At 38.5% G+C, this 24137-nt stretch overlaps 1 protein-coding gene across 3 annotated transcripts; it reads right to left on the bottom strand.

Moving 5' to 3' along the window:
- Window positions 1–11062: 11062 nt before the first annotated feature.
- LOC311028183 (CD5 antigen-like) lies at window positions 11063–22125 on the bottom strand. 3 transcript variants are annotated; one of them, XM_084032534.1, is made up of 12 exons: window positions 22015–22125; window positions 20655–20750; window positions 19233–19514; window positions 17986–18300; window positions 17057–17371; window positions 16102–16173; window positions 15808–15939; window positions 14960–15076; window positions 14635–14751; window positions 14366–14437; window positions 13437–13590; window positions 11063–12676 (listed from the first exon to the last, which is right to left on the bottom strand). In XM_084032534.1, the coding sequence occupies exons 1-12, from the start codon at window positions 22064–22066 to the stop codon at window positions 12670–12672; spliced, it is 1731 nt and encodes a 576-aa protein (XP_083888660.1). In that variant the 5' UTR covers window positions 22067–22125; the 3' UTR covers window positions 11063–12669. The 3 variants fall into 3 exon arrangements, with proteins under 3 accessions (XP_083888660.1, XP_083888658.1, XP_083888659.1); XM_084032532.1 differs by having other exon boundaries at window positions 13417–13590; XM_084032533.1 differs by lacking the exon at window positions 14635–14751 and having other exon boundaries at window positions 13417–13590.
- Window positions 22126–24137: the final 2012 nt, after the last annotated feature.

A 24137-nucleotide genomic window follows, 5' to 3' on the forward strand; every position in this document is an offset into this window, starting at 1 on the left:
GTGCTTCGATGTTAACAATTATGAGGATGATAAAACTGAGAAAGTAAAAGTAAAAAAAAGTGTTTCCTCCTTCATCCTTTCAGATCGGCTGAAAAAGTAAAGAAAGGCTAGAGAAGAAGGCCAGAAGAGTTTATTGTACAGATTGAATAGATTTTCTTAAACCTTTAGATAATTTTTATAGAGTTCCTGAAAATGTGACCTTTTTGAGACGAAAGACTTTTACAAGAGAAAAGCTGTATTTTGCGAGTTCTTCTGATGCTGAATGAGAAATCTCAAACTGTAAAAGTGAGTGGAGCCATAAGATAAAAGTAGTAAAAAGTACAATATTTCATACCTAGGTTATATGGTATCAGCTGAACCGTATCTATGACAACTGGGCAAACTGAATATTTGTTTGCTGCTGCAATCTGCTATTTCCAAGGCCAAGAATGAACATTTAAACATGATAATAAATACTCCAAAATGTAGCATAGTAGAGGAAACCTCCAGTAAATGTCTTCAGTTAGCTAAAACATTTAAGCAATTTAAAAAAAACAACTTGAACCCGACAGTGTTTTAGATGATTCTTGCTCTTCTTCAGATATTCAGGGAAGCTCTGAGGTGCTGCACTTTTTTAACACCTTGTTAAATGAGTTGCAGGTGCAATCAGCAAGACAACACCACTTTCAAACCTCGGCACAATCCCCCTCCTTACTGTCATTTATTCCCCTTAAAGAAATGTGGGGGCGAGTGGCGTTGGGGCAGACGGAAAGGGGGAGTCTAGTCTTTGGGTCAATAAAAATCAAGAAAGCAGTTATTGACTTTGAAGCCCTTTGCCGTTTGAGGGAAACCTGAACTGGGCCGACTGTGGCGAGTCGCTCTGGTTGAGGCCGGAGAGGAAATGCAGTGTGACACTAACAGGCTGAAGGAGGAAGTGTTGATGGACTGAATTAAACAAGAGGGGGGAGGGGGGGTGGGCTTGAGGGGGCATGACACTAATGTTTTCCATTGACAAGACGGAAAGGCCCGCTGCTATGCCACACACACACACACACACACACACACACACACACACACACACAGAGTCATAAATTCATGCATTTATTCACAGGGAGCGTTCAGTCGGAGCCGGCGGGGGCACTTTCCCATGCATACTTTAAGGAAAACATACACAAACATTTAGTTTAAACTGAAGCTTGAAGCAGGATTGAAAGGTGAAAGATCCCTCCAATCAACGTTTACCAAACTGCTCCGCGACAACGTTTCCCAGAGCAGTTTGATTCAAGACTAAAAATGACCATCAGTCGCCTGGATTGAAAGAAAATAATAAAGATTTAAACATATTTCAGGCTACTGTGACTCAGAGGTACACAAGCTGTCTGTTTCCAATTATGGCTTTTTAAGTTTGAGGAAACGTGTGGCAACTTCAAGAGGAAATATTTTACATGTCTTGGATGTAATAGAGGAGCATTGTACTTTGTATAAACTGCTGGATCTGGGATTTATCTGCACACGGGAAAAGAAAATGCATCGGGGAAAAGAAAGGAGTAAATGTGGAGGGAATATTGATGAGAGAACAGAACAGAACTTGTTTAAATGAGTATTTTCACCTTTTTTGACAAAATAGAATAGCTGTATAGTGCTGCAAGTCAAAGCTTCAAAAAATATGCAAAAACGAATAAATATAAATAAATATGCACCATTAATAAGGAAATACACACATTTATTGAATTTATCTGATGATTAATAACACACAATATCTCAGCACACCCAGAAAACAACAGTCCTGCTGTGATCAACCATTGCATAGTAATGAAGCTGAAAAAATGAATGAAACAATGTAATTTTGCGACTATCTGTTGTTAGCTGAGTATCTTTGATCAATAGAGTAATTCATGAATATACAAGCAAGACATGAATCCATAGACAAGTCTATGGATTTAATCTGTTTTATATTCTTGTAAACTAAATACTATTTTGGACTGTTGGTCCAAAACAAGAAATTGAAGACATTAACATTAGTAATACTAATATTAACAATGAGAATAATTCGAATTACGTAATATTTGCAGTCCTAAAACATAAAAATATGTACTTTTTAAAGACTTTTTGTTGATCTGTAGAATCTATCTTTGTATGCTGATGTATTTCAGAGTGGAACGGGATTGGAGGCGGGACTTAACGTTGAAAGGAATCTGATTTGATGGTTGAAAAGGTTATGGCACCACCTTCTCCAGCTCTGTGACGCTAACAAGTTGTAGATTGATTGATTGTCTAAAATTGTTTGGTGCTACCTGATGCAACCATTTGTGATAGTGTGTTTTCGAGGAAGAAAAAAAACCATAAGATTTTCATATGAAAATACAAAGAAATTGTTTTTTTTTTATTTTTTTCGACATATTGTTAAAATTAAACAATATGACCTAAAAGGGTTACAAGGGCATTTTTTCATTTCAGCTCCACTTTAAAGACCCAATATTTTCATAATTCCAATATCATACATATCATACTGAATAACTGTGAAATGCCCACCCATTCCCATTTTAATTTTTCATGCGGTTACCTTGTTGATTGATTGATTTAAAGGGTGAGAGCACATTGACAAACATTGCTGTAAGTGTGCCAAAGCTGGCAAAGAGGCTGCTTTTCATCTGGACAGGAAAATAAATAATACTCTAATAATATAATATGCTGCATTCATTATGTTCCTGTTACTTATCAATTTTTTTTATGTGTTTATGAGTTTCTGAACAGTCAGTATATATTTTCCATCCTTTTCTCTCCCTCAGCCGTGATCGGTGTGAACACGGTGATGAAAGCATGTTTTGATCTGTAAGCCACTTTTCATATCTGGATTTGGGAAGCACATGGCATGGGAGAGGTCAGCGTTTACGAGCATTAACAACAAGTCAGACAGACCTCCCACCACGCATGCATTCATCTAATAAAGCAGGTTTACTCCAGCTCCTTCACTCTTCAGGCCTTGATAAGGTTGTCAATCACACATTTCTGGAGGTTGGAAGCAGCAGCGGCAGCGTTTCTGATCCCAAATCAGCATTAACAGAGAATTTTACAAGATCAAAATCTTTTATCAAGCCTTTCATCGAGCTTCTCTTTTAAGTTGTGGATTTGTTCAGTGTTATTCTTTGCTTTAATTAACAGGATTAAAGTGAACTTTGATCAGTATCATTTGAAACAATGTCTTGTTGTCAAACCTCCGTTAATCCCTCCAAACTGTCAGACTGTATCACGTCCGCCGGGTAAAAACTTGACCAAAGTGGATTTTAGAAGCCGCCTGGAGTCACACGCTGAGGCTCTGCATCCAAAAATACAACGTGTGGACGTGATCTGGAATATTCTCGTTTCTGTGCCACCGCCGGGACTCAAACTTTGTCCTTTTATAGGCAAGAAATTTAGTTTTTTTTATGGGGTATTATAAAATTAGATCAAAGGCCCAATCTGTTATTTTTTTACTATATAATTTTGAGGTATATTCCCGTACATTACTGGGTATTCCAGGGATTCACAACTGATCAAATATCCAAACAAAAGGTCCACTTTTACACAGCAACCTGCACTTATGTTTGAACTCGTAGTGTGCATGATCAAGAATTAAAGTCTCACTCATATTTTTGTTTCTTTTGTTACTTGTTTTGTGCAGAAATTAGTCACACTTTGGTGTTTGAATATTTGAGGGACTTATATTAAGATTGCTTTTGTTTTGTTCACCAGCTAAGTTAATTTTACTCCAGAGAATCTAGTATTTTATCTTTTTATTTTTACAGTTTAGTGTTGCGAGCCCAGTGCACGTTAAAAGGGAATTCTGTAAATGTGCCAGTTTAGCCGTCTTGGCTCATTTTTAACTGTAGTCCCTCAGCAAGTGTAACGAAAGCTACAGAAGAAATACAAACATACAAAAAAACAGGAAAAACTATACTTATATCTACTAATACAATTCATAAAACACATTAAAATACTGGACAGTACATCAAAATGTAAAACATGTCTTATGTTTGATTTTAGATACATTTTAAATGAATATGTATCTCAGTCTCTGGTAGTTGTTGCAGACTGTCCTTAATTTAATATAATATAATATAATATACTATAATATAATATAATAGATCTAGAGTATCCATCATCAAATGTTGAGGATATGCGAGGACATTGCCATAAAATAAATACTTAAATGTAACTTTACGTTTCATCTATACGAAATCTACTACGTTTATTTAAAATGTAGCTGTTGCTACTTAATTTTGTCAAGCTACTAAATGTCAAGTGGACTTAAGTTTTTATATCTAAGTGTAAGACAGAAAAACCCAAACTTTTTTGATACAAAATCTGAGTACATTATTGTACTTTTGATCAAAAAGTGTAATCACGCTCTGACATTGTCTGGTGAATAACAACAATGGGTAATGAGAACGATATTTGAGCCCACAACAAGGACATTATGGAGGGGAAGCCCCGACTTGTTTTTCTGATGAAGTGTGTTTGTGCAGTTCGGTGAGTCAGAACAAAATGATCATCATCGCCCCCCGACTGGATCAGAGTGATCTGGTGGCAGTGACCCCGGCTCCCCTCTTTCACCTTTAGGTGTTGATTGCTTTTAGAGCCCTAAGTCTAGATTGAGGGCTTTTCCCATGGAGATTAGACGATCTGGTTTAAAGCTGTTTCAACAGGTCGCTTGTGAGGGGTCAAAGGTCAATTACATAGTAGTGCCTAATGGTAGCAAATAACGTCAATCACCTTAAACGGACCGGCGGTGTGACTTGTGCCTGACTTTGGGCTGGAATGCGGAGAATCCAGGGGTTAAGCTGGTGGCATGGAGCGGCTGACCGGACACAGACACACACACACACACACACACACACACACACAGGTCCGAGACTCTACACTGGCCGAGCTCACTCACCATCACCTAGCATGCCTAGCGATCAATCTTTCAGTGACCTCATTCAATCAGAAACACAACACACGTCCCAGAACTGTGGAGGTCATGTGATCAACAATAAACTGATCACCGCGTATGGAAGCAAAGTAAATCAACACGAGAGCTGCAGCAATCAGTTGATTAATTGATTTGTCAATCAAACCAAAAATCCATCAGTTACTATTTTAATTGTGGATTCAAAAAAGTCAAATATTTGTTGCTTGTCTTTATTATATTTGACATAAATTGAATAAATATGAGTTAATTAAAAGAATGATTTATTGACAGTAAGTTGGAGCCCTTTTTTACATTTAAATATAATATAAATGGTTAATATATATATATGTGTGTACAAAATATATATAAATACATTTAAATCAATTAAATATTAAACAAAATTAAGGCATTTTCAGAAAGTATACACAGTATCTCCTTGCCAATAATATTTAAAATGAATATTAATAATTATATTTTAGTTCAATATTATTCTTAGTAGTAGTAGTAGTATTACTATTAATATATTAATAATAATAAACAAATATAATTTTTTTTATGGTGAAATTAAAATCCCACTGAATCTTTGTTGTAGAATGTTTGAATTTCACTGTTTGACATCCCCATAAAGTCATTTCCATCCTCCTGCTCAGTTTCCCTCCATCGTTGGAGGTGAAGTTACCGTTCCTTTGCACGAAGAGCCTGAAGTCTTTTGAATGAGAACTCTGTTGGCACGTTCACATTTACAGTACATGATCTGTTAAGGCTGTGCCAGATTGACTCTGTAATTAATGGACCTCGCCTGGGGCGCACAAACAAATGGTGATGCTGTGTAACCATGACAACAGAGATGACTCATACCCACAGCGAGCCCCTCACCTGGCCTGATGTGCTGTCTGTGCCAGAATGTAATTTTTTTTTTGCCGTGCATGCGTAAGTCACACTGAAGCAGAGTGATGTGTTCACAGTCGGTCGGGTTTCATAGAGTGGAAGGAATTCTAGCTGGAGGTTAATTCAATATTATAAATACAAGTATATTATTAGTGGAATCACGGAAAACAGTGTTCCTTAATCAACAAAAAACTGTAAATGAGCCATAGTACATATAGTTACATTACTGAAAATGTGTCTTTTTCATCCTTCAAAAGAAGTATATGGTGATAAAACATAAAGTCATATCAAGTCAGAATATCGATGGCTAAACCATAGACAGTATATGAGAAGTGGACGTAGACTTTGTGGCAGTTTGTGGACTACGATTTTCGGCATTTTGGCCGTCGCATTGTTGGATTCTCTACAACCAGTGAAGGAAGTGAAAACGACCCTATATGTGATTTACATTTGTGACAATTAGGATCCAAATCAGGATGAATCTTAGAACAACACGTCAACATTTAACAAATAACTGCACATGCAAAAAGAAAGATATATACACAACTCATGAATACTAATAACCACTATTTCCCCAGTTACCTGATCATCACCTGCCAGCACTGCACACCTGCTCCTCATTCACATTAATCACTCTGGACCGTAGATACACCTGCCCACTAACAACAGTCCTCTGCAAGATTACTGACGGTTGCTGACCTTGTTTGTTGACGTCAACCATGTACATCTTTATGTGTTTTTTTTACCTCATGTTCTAGTTTTGAGTCCACTCGACACTTAACCGAACCGTTACAAGGCAGCAGCATGATGACTCGGACATAAAGGTCAGTTTACTAAGATAGACCCCGTTCTCCAAAGCAGAGAAAAGCACAGGTGGAATTAATAACATTAATGACGGCTGCATTCCATTCAGGTTAGCCAGTTCCAGGGCTGTGTCCGAAATCACTCAATGCTCACTACACAGTGAGTTCTCCATGTCGTAGTGCTGTCTGAATGTTTGGTGAGAATTATTAGACCCTATTTGTGGAACCAAAGTATCCCACAATTCATCTTGAAAGGTCGTGTACAACCGAAGGTCACTCACCGAGCCTTATGTACCATCATGCATTGCACTGATTTGGAGCAGAGCATCACAACACAGAAGGTCAAATAGTATTTTTTTAATTATTATGCTTATTAACAGCTTATTAACAACTTCTTTCGTTCTAACCTTTCACAATAAAAGCCCTAGATATTTACACAGCATCACTGTTTACCAGGGAAACTTAAATGACAACAAATTGACTTACAATATATATTATTACAAAAAATATAGCAGTATTTATTATGGATGGTCAATCAGCCTGATCTGGAATGTATTAATTGCGATAGCAGAGACATTATTAACGAACAAATAGAAAAGGGACTATTTTCAGAGTGAAATGATAACTTGACATTGTGGCCTTGCATAAAAATCTAGCTATACGACATTTACATTATCAAAAATGACCACAAACAAAATAATTTACATATAAATACCCTGCAGCCAGATTCAACAGGAGCCCAAGTTAACCGTTTCCCTCATACAGGTTGCCATGCCTAAATCGTGGCTTAATGTTGTTGCTTTAGGAATGTTTACGGGATCGTATTTGATTGAAAAGGATAATAAATAAGATGAATGATTGCTGTCCAGTACTGGTACAGTTTGCCATCCTGTTCCCAGAGTCCCACACACATAGTTTATATCTGCATGGTTGTGTTTCCATGCCTCCGTTGGCCCTGAAAACTCTTCCGTGGGGAACAGCACACTGCAATCAGGCCTGGTTTATGGCAGCCAATCTGCCATTCACTGCAGAGTAAGATTGATGACGCCTGTCCTGACTGACTGGCACTCAGAGCGAGATGCCGCAGTCCGACATGCAGCGTACACTCATAAACCTCACTCCATCTGGTCGGAGACAAACAAGGAAATGTGTCCATAAATTCTTAACTTGCTTGAGAAAATGTGGAAGTTGAAGAAGAAACAACACAACGTATCAGGTCTACTGTGAATCACGTCTGGAACAGCTGGAGGATACCGCACGTCCTCATATCCTTCAGTCCTGCTGCCCTTTTGACCCGCTGACCAGACTACTTACATTAACTGGACACAATGTATTCTCCCATGAATGCGGCGTTAACCGCCACAGGCTCCCATTGACACTCAAACGGAAGTATTTTTACGGCCTCCAGGCACCACTGAACAAGTTTAAAGCAGCTTAATTGCAGCATTGACCTGATTGGCAGCTACATGAATGTGTCTTGGTGGGGAAGAGGCCACAGACTGTTAACTGCAACGAGGTGCTAAGAAGAGAAAAAAGGTTAATGAGCTAAACGCTGCACTGCCAGGCCAGCTTTCAAGTTGGGATTCATTTCTTTATACGGACTAATAAATGTGTCTTATGAGAAGCGTATGGTGGCCCTGAGACGCAAAACACAACACTGGATGAATGCATTAGCAAAACACTGAAAACACAACAAATGTTCTGAGATTTACGTCGACGGCGAAGGTCATTGGGTCAACATAACAATGGGTTAATTTTACGCAATACCCACAGTTAAAAAAAACCCCAAAACAAAGAGTTGTTGGATTATTTACCCACATTAAAATATAATATGGTTGCAAACTGTTACAATCTAGTTTTCAACTTGATTGTTAATAACATGTATCATATTAAGTGTATTTTTGATTAAATTTATTCTGAAAAATTGTGTTGAAAATGTTGTTTTGCTTTCAGAGATTGTAGTTTTCTAAAATGTTGCACTTTGATTTGTTATTATAATGTCTTTTTTCACTTCAAGACCACCGTATAAACAGCTAATTACCCCCCTTGTTCTTCTCCAAAGACATAAATTCAACAAGGATTCAATCCAGAGTTTAAAAACTACCATTTGTGACAAACATTGCAGGCTTTTACGCAACCAAACCATGAGATTCAAACGCTTGTCTTGTACAGTAGTAACAGGAAATGAGGTAATGAGGGCCTCTCTGGGAGTGCACAGCATGGAGAGCGATGCACTGACCCGTGGCAACCCAGACAGGTCCACTGAACTTTAAAGGTGAATTGGATCAGGGCCCCTACCCGGCCGCTCAGCCAAAAACCTCCTGATGAGGGCTTAGCGGCGGCAGTGAAAGCAACCTAATGAGTGAGGAGTAATCAACACTATTACCAGGCCTCGCGAGTGCACCCGAGCTTCAGCCCGGCAGGCTGTCATGTCGTTTACAGCCAAACTACAAGCTGATTCACAGAGAGAGTGACGAACCAAGAGAAAGGGAATATAAGTGGATTTAATGGCAGTGGAATAAATCTTCGCCATTTCTAGGCCAAAGGAAGAAAAAAAAAAGCCTTGATTAATAAGCTGAAGTGGATTTTTCACCTGGGTCTGTAACCATCTGGGGCTCTACCTAAACTGATGACCTCACTGTTTTTCACTGGCTGCAGTCCATCCTGCAACATGTCGCTGGCAATCAATGAGCATTGGCAATACAAAGGCCAAGTCAAGAGCAAAACCTACAAGGTCACAGTGAAGTAAGGCACTAATCAGACATGGTAATGTTTGCAAATGAACGGTTGGGAGCATGAAGAGAGTATTTCAGTGAAAGGCTATTGAATAATAGGATTTTCTTACTCTCAGGTACACAAATGATAATGTAGAAACAGTTCACAGACCCTCTTTAAGTTTATGAACAGAATCACAGCTGCTATGGACGTGAAAGGGGATTCCTATTCTCAAAAGTAACACCAAACTCATATTAACAATATATGAATTGTGGGCTTTGATCCAAATACAATAAAGCCAAAAGGTATAATATATTTTTTTTCTTTTTTAGGGTTAGAAAAAAACTCTAAAACAAGTTAACAGACACACAGCACTGACATATTAACACATTTTGAGCTCTGTTTTTGGTCTCTACCAACCCCTGAGGGAAATATCTGCCTCTTTAGTTGCTCAATGCTCAACAGCAATGTCTCTCTGCAGACATCATGACCCAGTTACTCAAGATAATTCACCGTTGTGGGCAGTTTCATGTAGGAAATGAATGTGTGTAGATATAAAAAAAAAATTATGTTAAACACACTAAAAACCCCCAAATCAATATCTAACCAAACCATTGTTGTAATATGAATTATATAACTTGTTACAGCAGATGACAAACCTGTGCTACATATTGTTTGCAGGCAGGTACTGCCGTCTCCTTCACAAAACAGAGTTCAAAAGTTTAAACTCGGGCAGGATCGGAACACTTTAAGCAACTTACGGACTTATGGAGCCATAATCCTTTGTGTGTAACTGATTTAATGAACAAAGTAAAAACAGAGGGTTGATCTTCTAATCCCTCAAATACTACAAGCTACTTGAAATACTAGCGTAGTACATTTCTTTCCCCTTGATGTTAATCAGGATTGTAAATCCACAGATTTTAAGATTGTGATTTATCGATCTTTCAGAGCGGAATAAAACAAAAGCAAACTGCTGGAGGAGGATCTGTAATATATCACAGTGCATACTTTTAGATGGAATCTCTGTTAAGTGGTGTGTGTGTGTGTGTGTGTGTGTGTGTGTGTGTGTGTGTGTGTGTGTGTGTGTGTGTGTGTGTGTGTGTGTGTGTGTGTGTGTGTGAGTGTGTGGGATTCTCCGGCATGTGAAAGAGATTGTGTTTCATAAGGAGATCTGGTCGTTAATTCGTCTGTTTATCTCGATGCAGAGCTCCGGACTAAATTTGAGTGTAATATATGACTCTCCTGTCCTCCTCCTTTACTCCTCAGCTTCACCCCCTTGTCCTCCCCCTCCACACCCTGAAACACGCTCACCCTCCTTGCCAAATACCTTCCAGTCAGAAAACACCCGATTCTGCTAGGTTATTATCAGTCTAATGCATCATCCCTCCTGTTTTCTCACGTTAGCTGAGCTGACGCTAATCCCTGTTTATCTGTGCGTTCGCCACCGCCGCCCCCCCCCCTATTAAAAGCTCTACAGGTGCTTTTGAAGCAGTTCGTCTTATTTGCTTCTACAAAACGAGTCGTCACTTTGATGCAAGGCATCTCGTTGGATCAGGAGGACGCGTTGATGCTCTGCAGCTGCTGAAGATAAAATGGACCAAGAGGAGCCGTGCCAGGTCTGGTTTCAAACCGCTCTGATGGTTTATGTTGGCCCCCGATCAGGATCCAGATTCTCCCTCTCAAACTCTTTTCACAGTGCGTTATTTTTGACTCAGAGTTAATATGCATTTGTCACAACGTGTTACAGCAAAAAATACATTTATTTGGCAAATACTTCATGGTATTACAAGTTTGTTTTTGTAGTTTATATGTAAGGGCTTCACTCCAGTCACTTAAAACTTTACTTACATACAAGCTTAGAGTGCCACCTTGTGGTAGAACTCAATAGTATGACATTTGACATTTGAATACACTAAATGGCCAAAAGTATATGGACAGATACTTAAGTGTACATTTGGTCTGGGTCATTTATTTACTGTGTCCAATTAATCAATTAAGGGAAATATTGCTACTGTTGCAAACAATTACAGTGTTTGTGCTTCCAACATTGTGACACAGAAGATTTTTTTCCTGTTTCACAAGAGAATGCTCATGTGCACAAAGTAGCACATGTATTTTAATGTGAAGCACATTGAGTTGCAATGCAATGTGCTTGCCTTTCAAATCACAAATGCTCTTTTATCTGAACCGCATCAACGTCCGGCAGCCAGCTTCTAAAATCTTGTAGAAATCAGTCCTAGAAGAGTGGAGGCTGTTAATAATAATAATAATAATGCCAATAGTTATAATGGCATGTTCAACAATCACATATCGGTGTGATGTTTGTGTGTCTATATGCTTTTGGCCATGCAGCGTAGTCACAGTTGTAGAGATTATGCTGGAGCGGGATATTTTAGATGTTTTTCTCCACAGGACGATACATGGTGAACTTTAGCTCATAGTTTGAATACATGCTAGTTATTACATACTACTCCGCAAACACACATTAAATATTAAAAAACAAAAATATCATACATACTTTACAGTTGCTTCTACATTCACAGAACACCTAAACTTTACATTCTAAGTTTGAATCCCTAGCGTTCATGCAGTCATTGGTTTTCATTTAATCTCAGTTTAATAAAAAAAAAATAACTTGAAACTTTCTTTAGATATCTCATCAATCAATTCACACATTTTGGCCTTTCTTTGTTAGATTATATTTGCATGTCCATGCAGCAGAAAGCAGTGACTGACTTCAGGCCCAGGATGCTCAGACGTGACACATTTCAGAGCTCTAACCTTTAAACGCATGACGTGCAAAAATCACACATTATCCTTTTCAAAACATTCAATCGGCTTCTGATTTGTCTCCAGTGTTCAGTTTGTAGATGCACTCATGCATGTAGACGCCTTGCATAGCCAACTCTCAATGGCATCTCTATTCAAAACAGCTTGTGCTCACGATTGGGGGGGGAAAAAGCCCCAATGTGTGTTTGTGATACCAGCAATGGCTCAATTATATATCACGTATCAACAGCTGTACATTTAATCTATTATTGCAGTTCACAGGAAACAGTAGTTTGTTAGAAGTCAGGTATGACATTCGGGTCAAAATGCTCAGAATTTAGTTTGAATTCACATTTTTTAAACTAAATCTAAACATCTTAAACCTAAACGTATAGATTCCATTTAGCTCACACATCACCAAAAGGCTTCCCCTGATCCGTCTCACAGTACTCTAGTCCCCGAGTTACCTCCTCTGGTTAATGTGAAGCGCCGACGTCATCGTAGTCGTAGTCACATGAAGGGTTTTGGTCGGGGCACACAGGAGAGTAGAGGGGGCCGTCATCTTCACCACTATCATCTTCACCATCTAATGATCAGACAATAACAAAGATCACCACATTTTAGAGATCTCGTTTTTCTGATATCTGCATGTTTATTGTTTGTCCGTGATAAAGAGGATCTTTGCTGTAGACGAGCCTTGAAGGCTCAAAAGCATGGTTTACGACATTAAACTTTATCTATAATGTGAAAGCTTTTTGAGACAGTTTCAGGTTGACTATTGACTTTCATATCCTCCTGCCTCTGAGTCATGCGTGTGTTGGTTTTTTTTTTGTACTCTGAGCTGAAAACACCCAGATTTAGGGAGGGAGCACACAAGAAGTATGGATGAATCTTCCCAGCATTACTATCGTTTTCTTTGGAAAGAATTGTGCTGCCACAACCTCCCCCGATATCGCAATCACAAGACAGTATTTGTATTACTTCTCCAATTATCACCAATATAATATTACTACTATTAAAAAGAGGAAGAAGTGTGCTGACATGGGTGGTATCGATCTTCTAATCTTACCCTCGGCAGGGAATAACGATAATAACAATTACATGATTGTAACAGAAAAATACTGATTGAAAACAAGAATAAAATAAAAAACAAACCAAGAGGTGACACAAAAGATAAAACCAATAAAGTAATAATTAATAAGTCAACCAGACTACAGCAGGTGCAGCTATAAAATAATCTTTTCAGATTGATATTATAATAAGAGGACAACACCTGACATGAATGGGAAGGATTTGTAAACAAGCAGGAGAATGAAGTGGACTGACCAGGATTGACGGAGGCGTACCGGTTGTGTGTGTTTTCGTAGCATTCCCCAGAGGAGGTGCTGGAGCTCTCAAATGAGTCCATGGAGATCTTTGACACTCTGGCGTATTGGACCTCTACAGGGTCACCATTACAGCCTGTATAGACTCCCATCACGTTTTCTGTGGGTTCAGGAGCTGGGAAAATAAAACCCAAAAATTAACAACTCATTTAATTGTTTCATTTTTCTGTCTAAACCAGAAAAAAGTTTCTTAATGTTTCTAAAGAAAATGCTATATAGCTATGATACAATCAAGAATTTACTGTATTTTATTAAATCAATCAATTTAGTAAGTAAAATCAAGCTCATTTACAGAAGACACAAAATAACATGTTCTGCTCCATTTTTTCCCAATAAAAAGAACCCATTTAATAACAGGAGATTATATAATGATAGGCACAGTTGAAACTGTAAAAATGAATGTGGCTCATCGTTATATCCCTTCAATATGTGGGGGATACAATGAAGAACAGCTCATTAGATAATGTGATAAAACATGAGGACAGTTATTCAAAACACATGTAAATACCTTTTATTTGAAGAAAAACAAATAGGAGAGATGGAATAATGTAATTAATATTTTAGTTAAAAAATCTATTTACCGTTTTTGCTATAATTCAATCTGTGTGTCACAATAAATGTATGCCTTTTGTTTTTCTTTGTGTGTATGTTTGTGGATATTTGGACAAACAAACCAATGTAACTCAAAATATTCCCTCGATTTCCTGTTAAATAAATGTTCAATTGAACGAAAACAAACTAATTATGTGTTCAGAAATCCCCACCCGTTATTTAAACTATGCCTGTCGATGTTATCGCCGACCCCATGAAATATTATAGTGTGTGCTTGAGATCGGCAAAGCTGCACCTCTTTGTTTCTGAGGCATCTTTGCAAACCAACAGTGACTCACCTTCCTCCAAGAGGCTGTCGAGACCCGAGGGCTTCGTCAAAGGGTTCACGTCGACTCTGTACCTCTGAGAATCTGGATGTGAAATGACACACATGAGGCATTGTTTTAATCACAATTTGCATCCTGCAAACATTCAGCAGCGTTGATCTGCAAAGACACACACACACACACACATGGCAGCGCAGCTTCAACCGCAAAATGCAGCAACACAGCGAGAGGACAGCTTAAAAGAGAAAACACAAAAATGAAAATATAAGAACGTGGCTCACTCCGAAAGGTTGATAAAGACGCATCATTGCTTGTCTCATACTGCTCATAGTCTGTATCTACTGACGTGCTGTCAACACTACTAAGCTGGCTCCGAAGATACCTGGGATTGGAGGGGACTTTTTGAGACAAACACAAAAAAAAAAAAATTGACTTGATGAGTTGACTTCATGCTTTTAAATGCTGCACAAGTTTCTCACTCCTATATAAAGACATGCGGGGCACAAAGACAGAAAAGTCTAAGTTGCGTTAGTATCTGAGATAATACATTCTACTCACACGTAGTGTTTTTATTTATCATATTCTTGGAAATGTCCAGCCACTGACCTTCTGTTTGCAGTGGGTTGGAAGTGACCTTGACGAGGTCGACGGCGTCTTGGTTGCTGCTGTGATGATGTCCGGATGGAGGTCGAGGGCTGGTACGAGTCTGCTGCACCAAGAACGCTGTGGACACAATTACCAAGATATAGTGTGTTTTTAACTGACTGAAGTTACTGTATTTTATCTTAAAAAATAGAGTTTTTAATATACTGAAGAGATGTAATTCAATTAGATATGCTGTGCTTTGAAAAACTGGAGTACGTTTGGAATATTTTCACATTTTCTGACGTGAGATGGAGACTTTGTTGTGATTGTAGATCCTCTCAGAGGAAAGTACTCTTTTTAGAATAATAAGTTTGCATCGGATGTGTTTTACCACAGAAAAGTCAAAACACATCTAATGCTTCTCCCTCGTTGAAAAATACAGACTAAAAATATGGAAATATAAGAAGAAAAAGAAACAACAGAAAGAAAAAGAATACAAACAAATCTGAATTTAATTTTAAAAATACCTCCTCGACCACATTGAAATGAAGGCAAATATGTTTGGAGAATAAACATTATCAGAAGTATATCAAAGAAAAGTTGCGCAACCTGTTTCAAATGTATTTTACTCTCATGAGGAGCACAAGCTATGTGGAACTGAGGCCACATAATAACCAAAACCAGAAAATGATTTCTCTGATTTACTTCACAGCTCCTGCTGGCAAAAGCCGACTGTATCCTTGAGATTCTTGGACGGGTCGCAGAGCACACGCAGAGGTACTAAAATCAGAAACCGACTCTGTATTTCGGTCCAGATGAGGATAATGAGAGAACGTAACGCAGACTCAAAGTGTGGAGGGAGAACCGACCGTGTCTTCTTCTGTAATGGCAGCAGACCACTGAGTTTATGACGAGAACCACGAGGAGAATAAGAGCGAGGGTGATGATGCTGAGGATCTCTGGAGAAGGTAAGCGGAAGCCTTCGTGTGAGTTCACACTTCCTGGGATGAAAGAAAGGCAAATGTACACATCGGCATAATAATTATCATCGTCTATTTAGACCCGTTCTCCTACTATGCTCTTAAATAAGTGAAAGAATACTTAACATTTATATACATAATGCGATATGCCTTCTTTAAGTAATATAGAAATTAAATATATACCAGTCGTCCAGCCGGTTATTTCAGTAGCATTAGCTGGGGTGGCTGTGGTGGGTTCAGGAAACCCGAGGGAACCTGCAGGACAAAAATATTTATTTTAAAGTTCACATTCTGGTTGTGAGCTGATGGATAAGGAGGAGAAATTAGTTAATTTACAGAAGTAAAATGAGCTCAACATGAATTTCATATTTCTAAAAGAATTATATAATAATGAACAGCATGCCAGAAAATATAGTGGGACTAACAGTGACAATAAAACAATAAATGTAATAATAAACGTATATTTTATTTATAGACTACTTTCATGGTTCTCAAAGTTTCAAATTGAAACAAACAAAAATACAACAGAAGTCACACAATAAAAACAGAAATTATATATATATTTTTTTAAATGTTTAAGAAATCTGACTAAACATGAAGGAAACTGTTGACTGTTAACCTGACAACCATGTTGTCATTAATCAAATCTATAACTTTAAAGGGAGGAGAAAAAAGAAACATATTTCAAAAATTGAAATAATTATTTGACAGTGATGAATGAATTAATCTTGTTAAATAGCTGTTAAAAAGCACATTAAAAACATAATTTAAAAGGCATCTGTAAATTAACAGCTATATAAAATTGACTATAATTGCTATCAACAATAGATGGAAATAATATTAATATTAAATGTAAATATAATTTATAAAAGAGGTCAAAATGTCTGAAAACCCAATTAAATTATCTGCAATCAATTAAAAAAATGATAAAATACCTGCTTATGAGTCCTGTTTTCTACATGTTATGAGTGGAAAGGGAAAATATGATACATGTCAGCCAAACCTGGTATTTTGTGCCTCTATTTCACTGTCTAAACCGAGACATCAGGTCTTGTAGCCTTATACAAGGCCAGCTCAAATAAACCTGTATTGTTATTGTTGGACAAAACATTCTCCATTAACAAACACTGTTTCTCACCATTACAGATGACGCCAGATGCTTTAGAGGACGAGCACAGGTGTGTTCGGTTGACAAACTCCATGCACTGCCACAGACTCGGCACATTTGCACCGCACTGATAGTACCACAGTGTCCCGTTGTTGTGGGGGAGATGTGGGAGAAACTGGGTGTATTTCTGAGGCTCGGCACCACAGTGCAGCATGGAGCACACCCTGGAGGCCATGTTTTTATTCCAGCAGTTATCACACACCGTACCCCAGCTGCCATTACGGTGAACCTCCACCCGACCGGAGCAGGAGTCCAGACCTCCGGTGAGTCTGACGGCTCTCATCTCTGCAGAAAAACACATAAACTATTAGTGGGAAAATACAGCAAGTAATACATTTGTGAGTAAATTATTCCATATAATGGGCTGTTTCTTGGACTTTTGGACCATTAAGGTCATGAGAATATTTTTTCCTTTGGGGATTTTTACAATAAATTTGACTACATGAATTTAACATTCAATGGCAATTACAGCCAAGTCTGCCATAAAAGTTTGGAAAGACATTCATGTCCCCCAGATTATTAAATTATATATATATATATATATATATATATATATATATATATATATATATATATATATATATATATGATTATATATAATTATATATCATTGTCACCATATTATTACCATATTAAAATAATATTTTAGTCTATCACCAAATACCTGCCAAAGCAATGCCCTTTAGCCTCACCTGTACTTTGTGTTCACTGCCATTTAGCAAATGTTAGCATGCTAACTAGCTTGCGAGCATGCTAACATTAGCTTTAACACTGTTCGCATTTAGCTGCTAGCATGGCTACAGTCTTTTTTATAACTTTAAACTAAATATTCCGTCATAGAAGGAACGTTATTTTTATTTTTCTATGTCTATTTATGAATTCGTTTTTCTGAACTGGACCTGAACATACGACCCCGGCGTCCTCTTTGTGTCCGCAGTCGGGCTCGTCCTGTGCGGCCGCGCAGGCCCACAGGTTCCCCTCTCGGCCGGTACAGTTGAGCTCGTCCAGGTGGACGGGTCCTCTGCCCGGCGGGAAGGAGCCGCCCTGTCCCGTCACACTCAGGGCGTAGCCGCAGCCGAGCTGGGCGCACACCACGTCGGCGTCCCGCAGGTCCCACTGGTCGTCACACACGGTTCCCCAGTCCCCGTCCCTCCACAGCTCCACCCGGCCAGCACAGCGATCTGCCCCGCCGACCAGCCGCACTGCCTGGTGGCCTGAGGAGGACATGGATGGTGTCAACTAATGGCAGTCATTGGACAGCAGACAACACACCTATTTAAATCCTTGCAAATTAGTGGTTTATCCATCGTTTATCCTATTAAAAGGTCATAAATATACAGAAATCAATTCAAATAATAAGTAAATTATCGTTCACCATTGCATTAGAATACCATCAGACTGGACTGAAAGGAATGCTGAAATGGACTATTATGTACAGTATGTATTTATATTTGTTATGTTATGAAGTCTAGGGTGTCTTTGTTCTTGAAGTACACATTTTTTCTTTGTCTATAATAAGTAAAAGCAGCAATAGTCTACTACACTGTAAAAAAAAAAAAAAAAATACTACTACTAAGTAAAAAAAATTTAGTTTTTTTATTCAAAAATCGATTAAGTCAAATGAAATACACTATGCCAAAAGTAAGACTTATCATGCAGAATGACCCATTTCATAATGTTTGTTTTCTGTTTAATTTGAAAGTCCTCTCCTCTTGTGTGTTGTTTTACTTGCTTTCTTTCGTTGTTTCCCGCCATTATGAGTTTCACCTGTTGCTGGTCAGCCCTGTTGTCACCTTCCCTCGTTATCTCCCTCCTTTCCTTGTGAATTCAGTTTTAGTTGCTGTAAGGAGGTTTGTTTTCCTGTCACCTGTACCTGCATGTCTTTTGTACCCGTATTCAGGTATCTTCATGGTATCTGAGTCTGCATTGAGAGGCTAAGTCACCCTTCCGGTGTTCAAAATATGTACAGTAGTAGTAGTATATACGTCACCATGGAGATAACGAGGGAAGGTGGCAACAGGGCTGACGAGCAACAGGTGAAACTCATAAAGGCCGGAAAGACAGCAAGTAAAATAACACAATTATTTCATAATCAGCATAGGATATAATAATAAATCAAAATTGATATGTACATAAAAAACCTTACTGCAAATAGCTTCAGCAATCACATTGCAGTTCCCTCCCACACTCTCCGAACAGTTCTGCAAACGACCGTCTCGGTACAAGCAGTCGTGGAAGCAGGTGGCGCCGGGAGGGGAACGGGTTTTGATCACACGATAGAGGGCGCCGCAGTTGAGATCCCGACACATCTGTTCAACCAACACATCTGTAGAGTCTGCCGGTAGCGCCACCACGTCACTGCTGCGGCCTCCATGCATGGTGAGCGTGAAGCTGCATTTACCGGCGACCTGTTGTACGCGAGGATCATCTGAGGACACAAAGAAGCAGAAACACAAACGGTGGTGATAATTCCAGAGAAAAGGGATCAAATCCTTGTGCTCTTGATTTGGTCAGTTTTTCAACCCACAGATACATCATTTCCTTTTTTTTTTAAATATCAGTTAGTTCTCAAAAATAGCTGGGAACGGTAGTTTTTAGCAAGCTTTAATTAAACAGGATACACAATACATATGGCGTCATAGCCTTTAGCTGTAAGCTGTATACTTTTGCCAGGTTTTGAGTATAAAATAATCCTACGCTTCAGGTAGCAGTGTGTGTTTCTTGATGCATGTAAGATGTTAATTGAGGTTAGATTCTATTTATTTGAAATTAAATGGTAAAAAAATTACAAAAACAATAGAAAATACAAATTTCTACAATTTGCTTTAATTTTAATTTAACCTTTACATGCATGATTTCACTATTTGTGTCCCTTTTCTTGCCCGTAATGGTTATAATAAAATATTTCCAAAATGCGATCCTCAAATGCCATAGATTGACAACATTTTATAGTGTGTTATAGTGGTGTAGTGATCCTGTAGTGATCCTGGCTAGAACCCTTTGTGCATGTGGTACCCCTGTCTCTCCCCATCCATCCTGTTTTTATCTCTAATGTCAACTATATAATAAAGTAAATTAACTGTATTTAATTGTATTTAATATTTATTGTAATTTTAGGTGTAAATTCCAGTAGCTTCTTCTTAACACCATTGTTTTTTATTGACAATATTACTTTTCAAATTAGATTTCTTTGGCTCTGCATGTAGATTTGTGGGACTGAGATGTCTCGGGGGCAGAAATGTGTGACTGAGGATGCAGTTGAAAGAAACAGCAGAGAAGTTGCCCTGCAGAGCAAACCTGCGTGGGAGCTTTGCTATCTCGCACTTTGCTTTGCACCTGCAGAATTCACCGAGATGTGTTTCACAAGCAGGGCATCCCACATCCTGTCACAATAACAGCAAGAATATTCATTCGTTCTCTGCATTAAGTTTATTCTGGTTCCAGACAAACAAGAGAAGAGAAACCCAGTTTATGGCAGGACCTGTGTGTGGTCAGTGTGCTTTAACGCAGATCACATGACGTGGTTAAGCTACATTTGAGAAACAATAGACACATGCAGACAACTTACTGGTGAACTCCTCTTGCACTATCCCTGTGTTGTTTCCCTCCGTTGTCAGCTGGAGGTTAGTTGGTTCGTCTGTTTGAGTGGATGCCGGTGTTTGAGCTGCAATGGAGACAGGAAACAACTTCCACTGTTTAACCATCAGTGTCAACCACGGGACCTTGAAGAGTAACCACTTGACCAAATGTCTCTGATGTTTCAGCAAGCGGATGGAGTACTGTGTGTGTGTGTGTGTGTGTGTGTGTGTGTGTGTGTGTGTGTGTGTGTGTGTGTGTGTGTGTGTGTGTGTGTGTGTGTGTGTGTGTGTATGTGTGTGTGTGTGATGATCAGAGGTCAGAGACCACCACCAATAAATTATCTGCAGACGAGTGTGATCCTCCACATTTATTTTGTTCTATCAAATTAACTTTATGTTTTCAGAGGCCGTGTCTGACCCCTAAGAGATTCAAATGATTGAATGGTTAATTGGTGTCACACACACACACACACACACACACACACATACACACACACACACACACACAAGTGCCAAGAAATTAACGAAATTAACTTGTGGCACATTTACATTCATGACATGTTCAGTTAAAGTCTGCTGTTATGGGTACTGAGAATAAACGAGGTTTAAAGTTTGACACAATTAATTGTGTGTTCATAGTCTATATTTAGAGCACATGAAATGCTAAAGACCCTCGATCACGGTGCAGTTGGCACGTGGAAAGAGCTACATATCTGGTTTTGCGAGAGGTGTAAGAAATTTTGTATCTTATTTGTTTTTGTGTGTTTCGACTAAGAGGGTCCTTGTTTTAGAAATATCAATTGCACAAAAAAGCCTGTGTAGTGAAATACAATGTGGCAGGCTCTGAAGGTTTTTGCTCAAAGATTAATGTTGAAAATGAGAATTAGAAAAATGAAATTTAAAAAAATATATAATCAAATATTTTTGATGACTTTTAACCATCTCAGAATTTTCTACAAGGCAAATATAATTGGAACAAAAATACGTTATTATACGAATACTTATGAGAAAGTCTCAAAACCTCCTTTTGCCAGGAGTTTGCCACTGTGCAGTTTGTTTCTTTGTCCGCGTTAAATGTAAGGTGTTACTTGCTTTTCTTATCATAAAGAGCGGTAAAAAAGGAAAATGAAAAAAATGTTTCTTCATTTTTTGCACAACAAGCTTATTTTAAAATGTAATAACATAGTTTATGTGCCACTGGTGTTAACACATTTTGAAACATAGCGTTAAATATAACTACAACTTTATAGCAAAAACTAAAAATGCTAATCTTCTCAGTTGCCGTCGGTTTCAGTCCATAATAGCAGAACTGACAGTTTGTGAATAATGTTAATATATAAAGTTTATTACCTTGACAAAGACAGCTCAGTTGGACAATTAAAATGCATTTCACCAGCTTCATATTGTTGACAGGCGGCCCCTCTACTCCGACTGTGTAACTTAAAACAACCTCGACTGAGCCTCTTCTTCCCTCTATATTCGGTTGACAGAACTTCCCATTTACCGCAGTGCATCACGACAGGAAGTGAAGCCTGTGACTTTGTGACTGTAAGGACTCAAACACACTCATCTGAGACCTATTACATCAGAGGGCTGGAATTATTTACCTGGTTGTATTGAGCCTGTTTTAAATGTATTTTCTTGTTTTGACTATAAGGTGTAGTTGAGTGCTAAGAAAAGGTGCCCTTAAATAAAATGTATTATTATCATCTTACCTCACCAAAAGAAGCCCAGTCAGAGCTAGGAACTGCAGGTTCATTTGAGCTACCATCCTCATGCTTGAACTGACCAATCACCACTCTGTTCTCTGACATCAGCAGGCAGTCTATGAAGAATAGTCTGACAGGCCTCGTGTCGACGGGCCAACCTTGTGTCACTTAGCTTTAGCAACTCTCGTGGTGCTCCATCGTACATTTCTTTTTCTTTGTTGAGCAACTTTCTATGAGCATAAGACCCAGATATAAACATGTGTTTGCACAAGCGATAGTCTCCTCAGGACTCAAGACTCAGTCCTCCTCTGATCCTCTGATGCAGATCTGATCCTGTCAGCATGGTCGTCTACATTTACATTTACATTTAGGTCATTTAGCAGACGCTTTTGTCCAAAGCGATTTACAATAAGTACATTTGTCAAAAGAAGGAAACAAAGAAACCACAACGTATCATTGCCGATAAAGTAAGAGCTAAAAATAGAACAAGTATTAGGTCCTCATCTGAGTGGGTCATGCTATGTAGTTAGTGGGTCATGCTATGTAGTTAGTGGGTCCTGCTATGTAGTCACGTCTACACATCTAAGACACGTCTACAAAGACAGCTCGCTGAAGAACCCGCGGTGACAAACTCTTTAAATATCTGGGAAAGTTCCTCATACAGCTTCACTTTAACTCATCAAGTCCCACTGCCCGTCCTACACAAGATTCAAAGTGTGCCAGTGATGATTAGATTTGAATCAATATGAGCGGATCTGCAGAGGGAGATGTGGCAGAAATAATCTGTATATTTACTGTATATCATCATGAAGCATATCCTCCATCATAATATGAAATAAAAATAATACCATATAATTTCTGTCTTTCTTTTCATCATATAACTTTAGGGCGCACTGACACTAGGGGGTTAGGGTTGAGGTTTATTGATGGTGTAGGTTTAAGCCAAAAACGTCCAGTATTATCTATCTAAAGATTAATTACAGTATATTACTTAAATAATTGTGGAGGAGGTTTTGTTACAGCATTAAGCCCTTTATCTTAGGAAAACAATTTTTTTTTAAACAGTATGAGCCTTTTTAGTGGTGGTAGTGAGATTTAATCTTGTCCGTATTAATACATTATTATATTTATAAATGGAGATTATTATTATTTGCAGTCAGTGATAAAGAAATGATCAATACTATTCATCCATGGCCAGTTAATTAATTCAACCTGGTCTGTTTTAGGAAAATATGAAACATGGTAGAGTTTTAGAAGCAGTGTGGAGAGCAGCTCTTGTGTGACCTCTAACTGACAGCTCTGACAGCTCAGCCTGCTTTGTTTACATCCTGGTCTAGAAGCACGCGCTCAACTCAACTCGCTCTCCTATTGGCTGCGCTGTTCTGAAGCTCCGCCCACCGCCGCCCGAACGGGAAATACAACCGACTGAAACAAAAAGGAAAGTTAATCTAAGATTAATGTGATTGCTTATGATATTTTACATAACGACAAAAGACTTAATATCACGTAAACTAAACATCTCTTTTAGGTGAGAGCACTCGGCCTTCTCTATTGGTTACAAAGAACAAACTCCACTCGTAGCGTCAAGGCAGTTGAAACTAAAGCAAAAAAGATATAAAAGAAAATATATTTTGGAAACACACGTGTTAAATCTACTCGCCCACAACGTTAACTAAAGGTTAGCGACTTTAAACCTTTGGTTAACGTTATGGGCGAGCAGCTTTACTTAACTAAACGTCCGGTTAAACGCTTTATGGGGTTGGG

The sequence above is a fragment of the Eutrigla gurnardus genome (genome assembly GCF_963514095.1).
Source record: "Eutrigla gurnardus genome assembly, chromosome: 17".
Classification (NCBI taxonomy): Eukaryota; Metazoa; Chordata; class Actinopteri; order Perciformes; family Triglidae; genus Eutrigla; species Eutrigla gurnardus.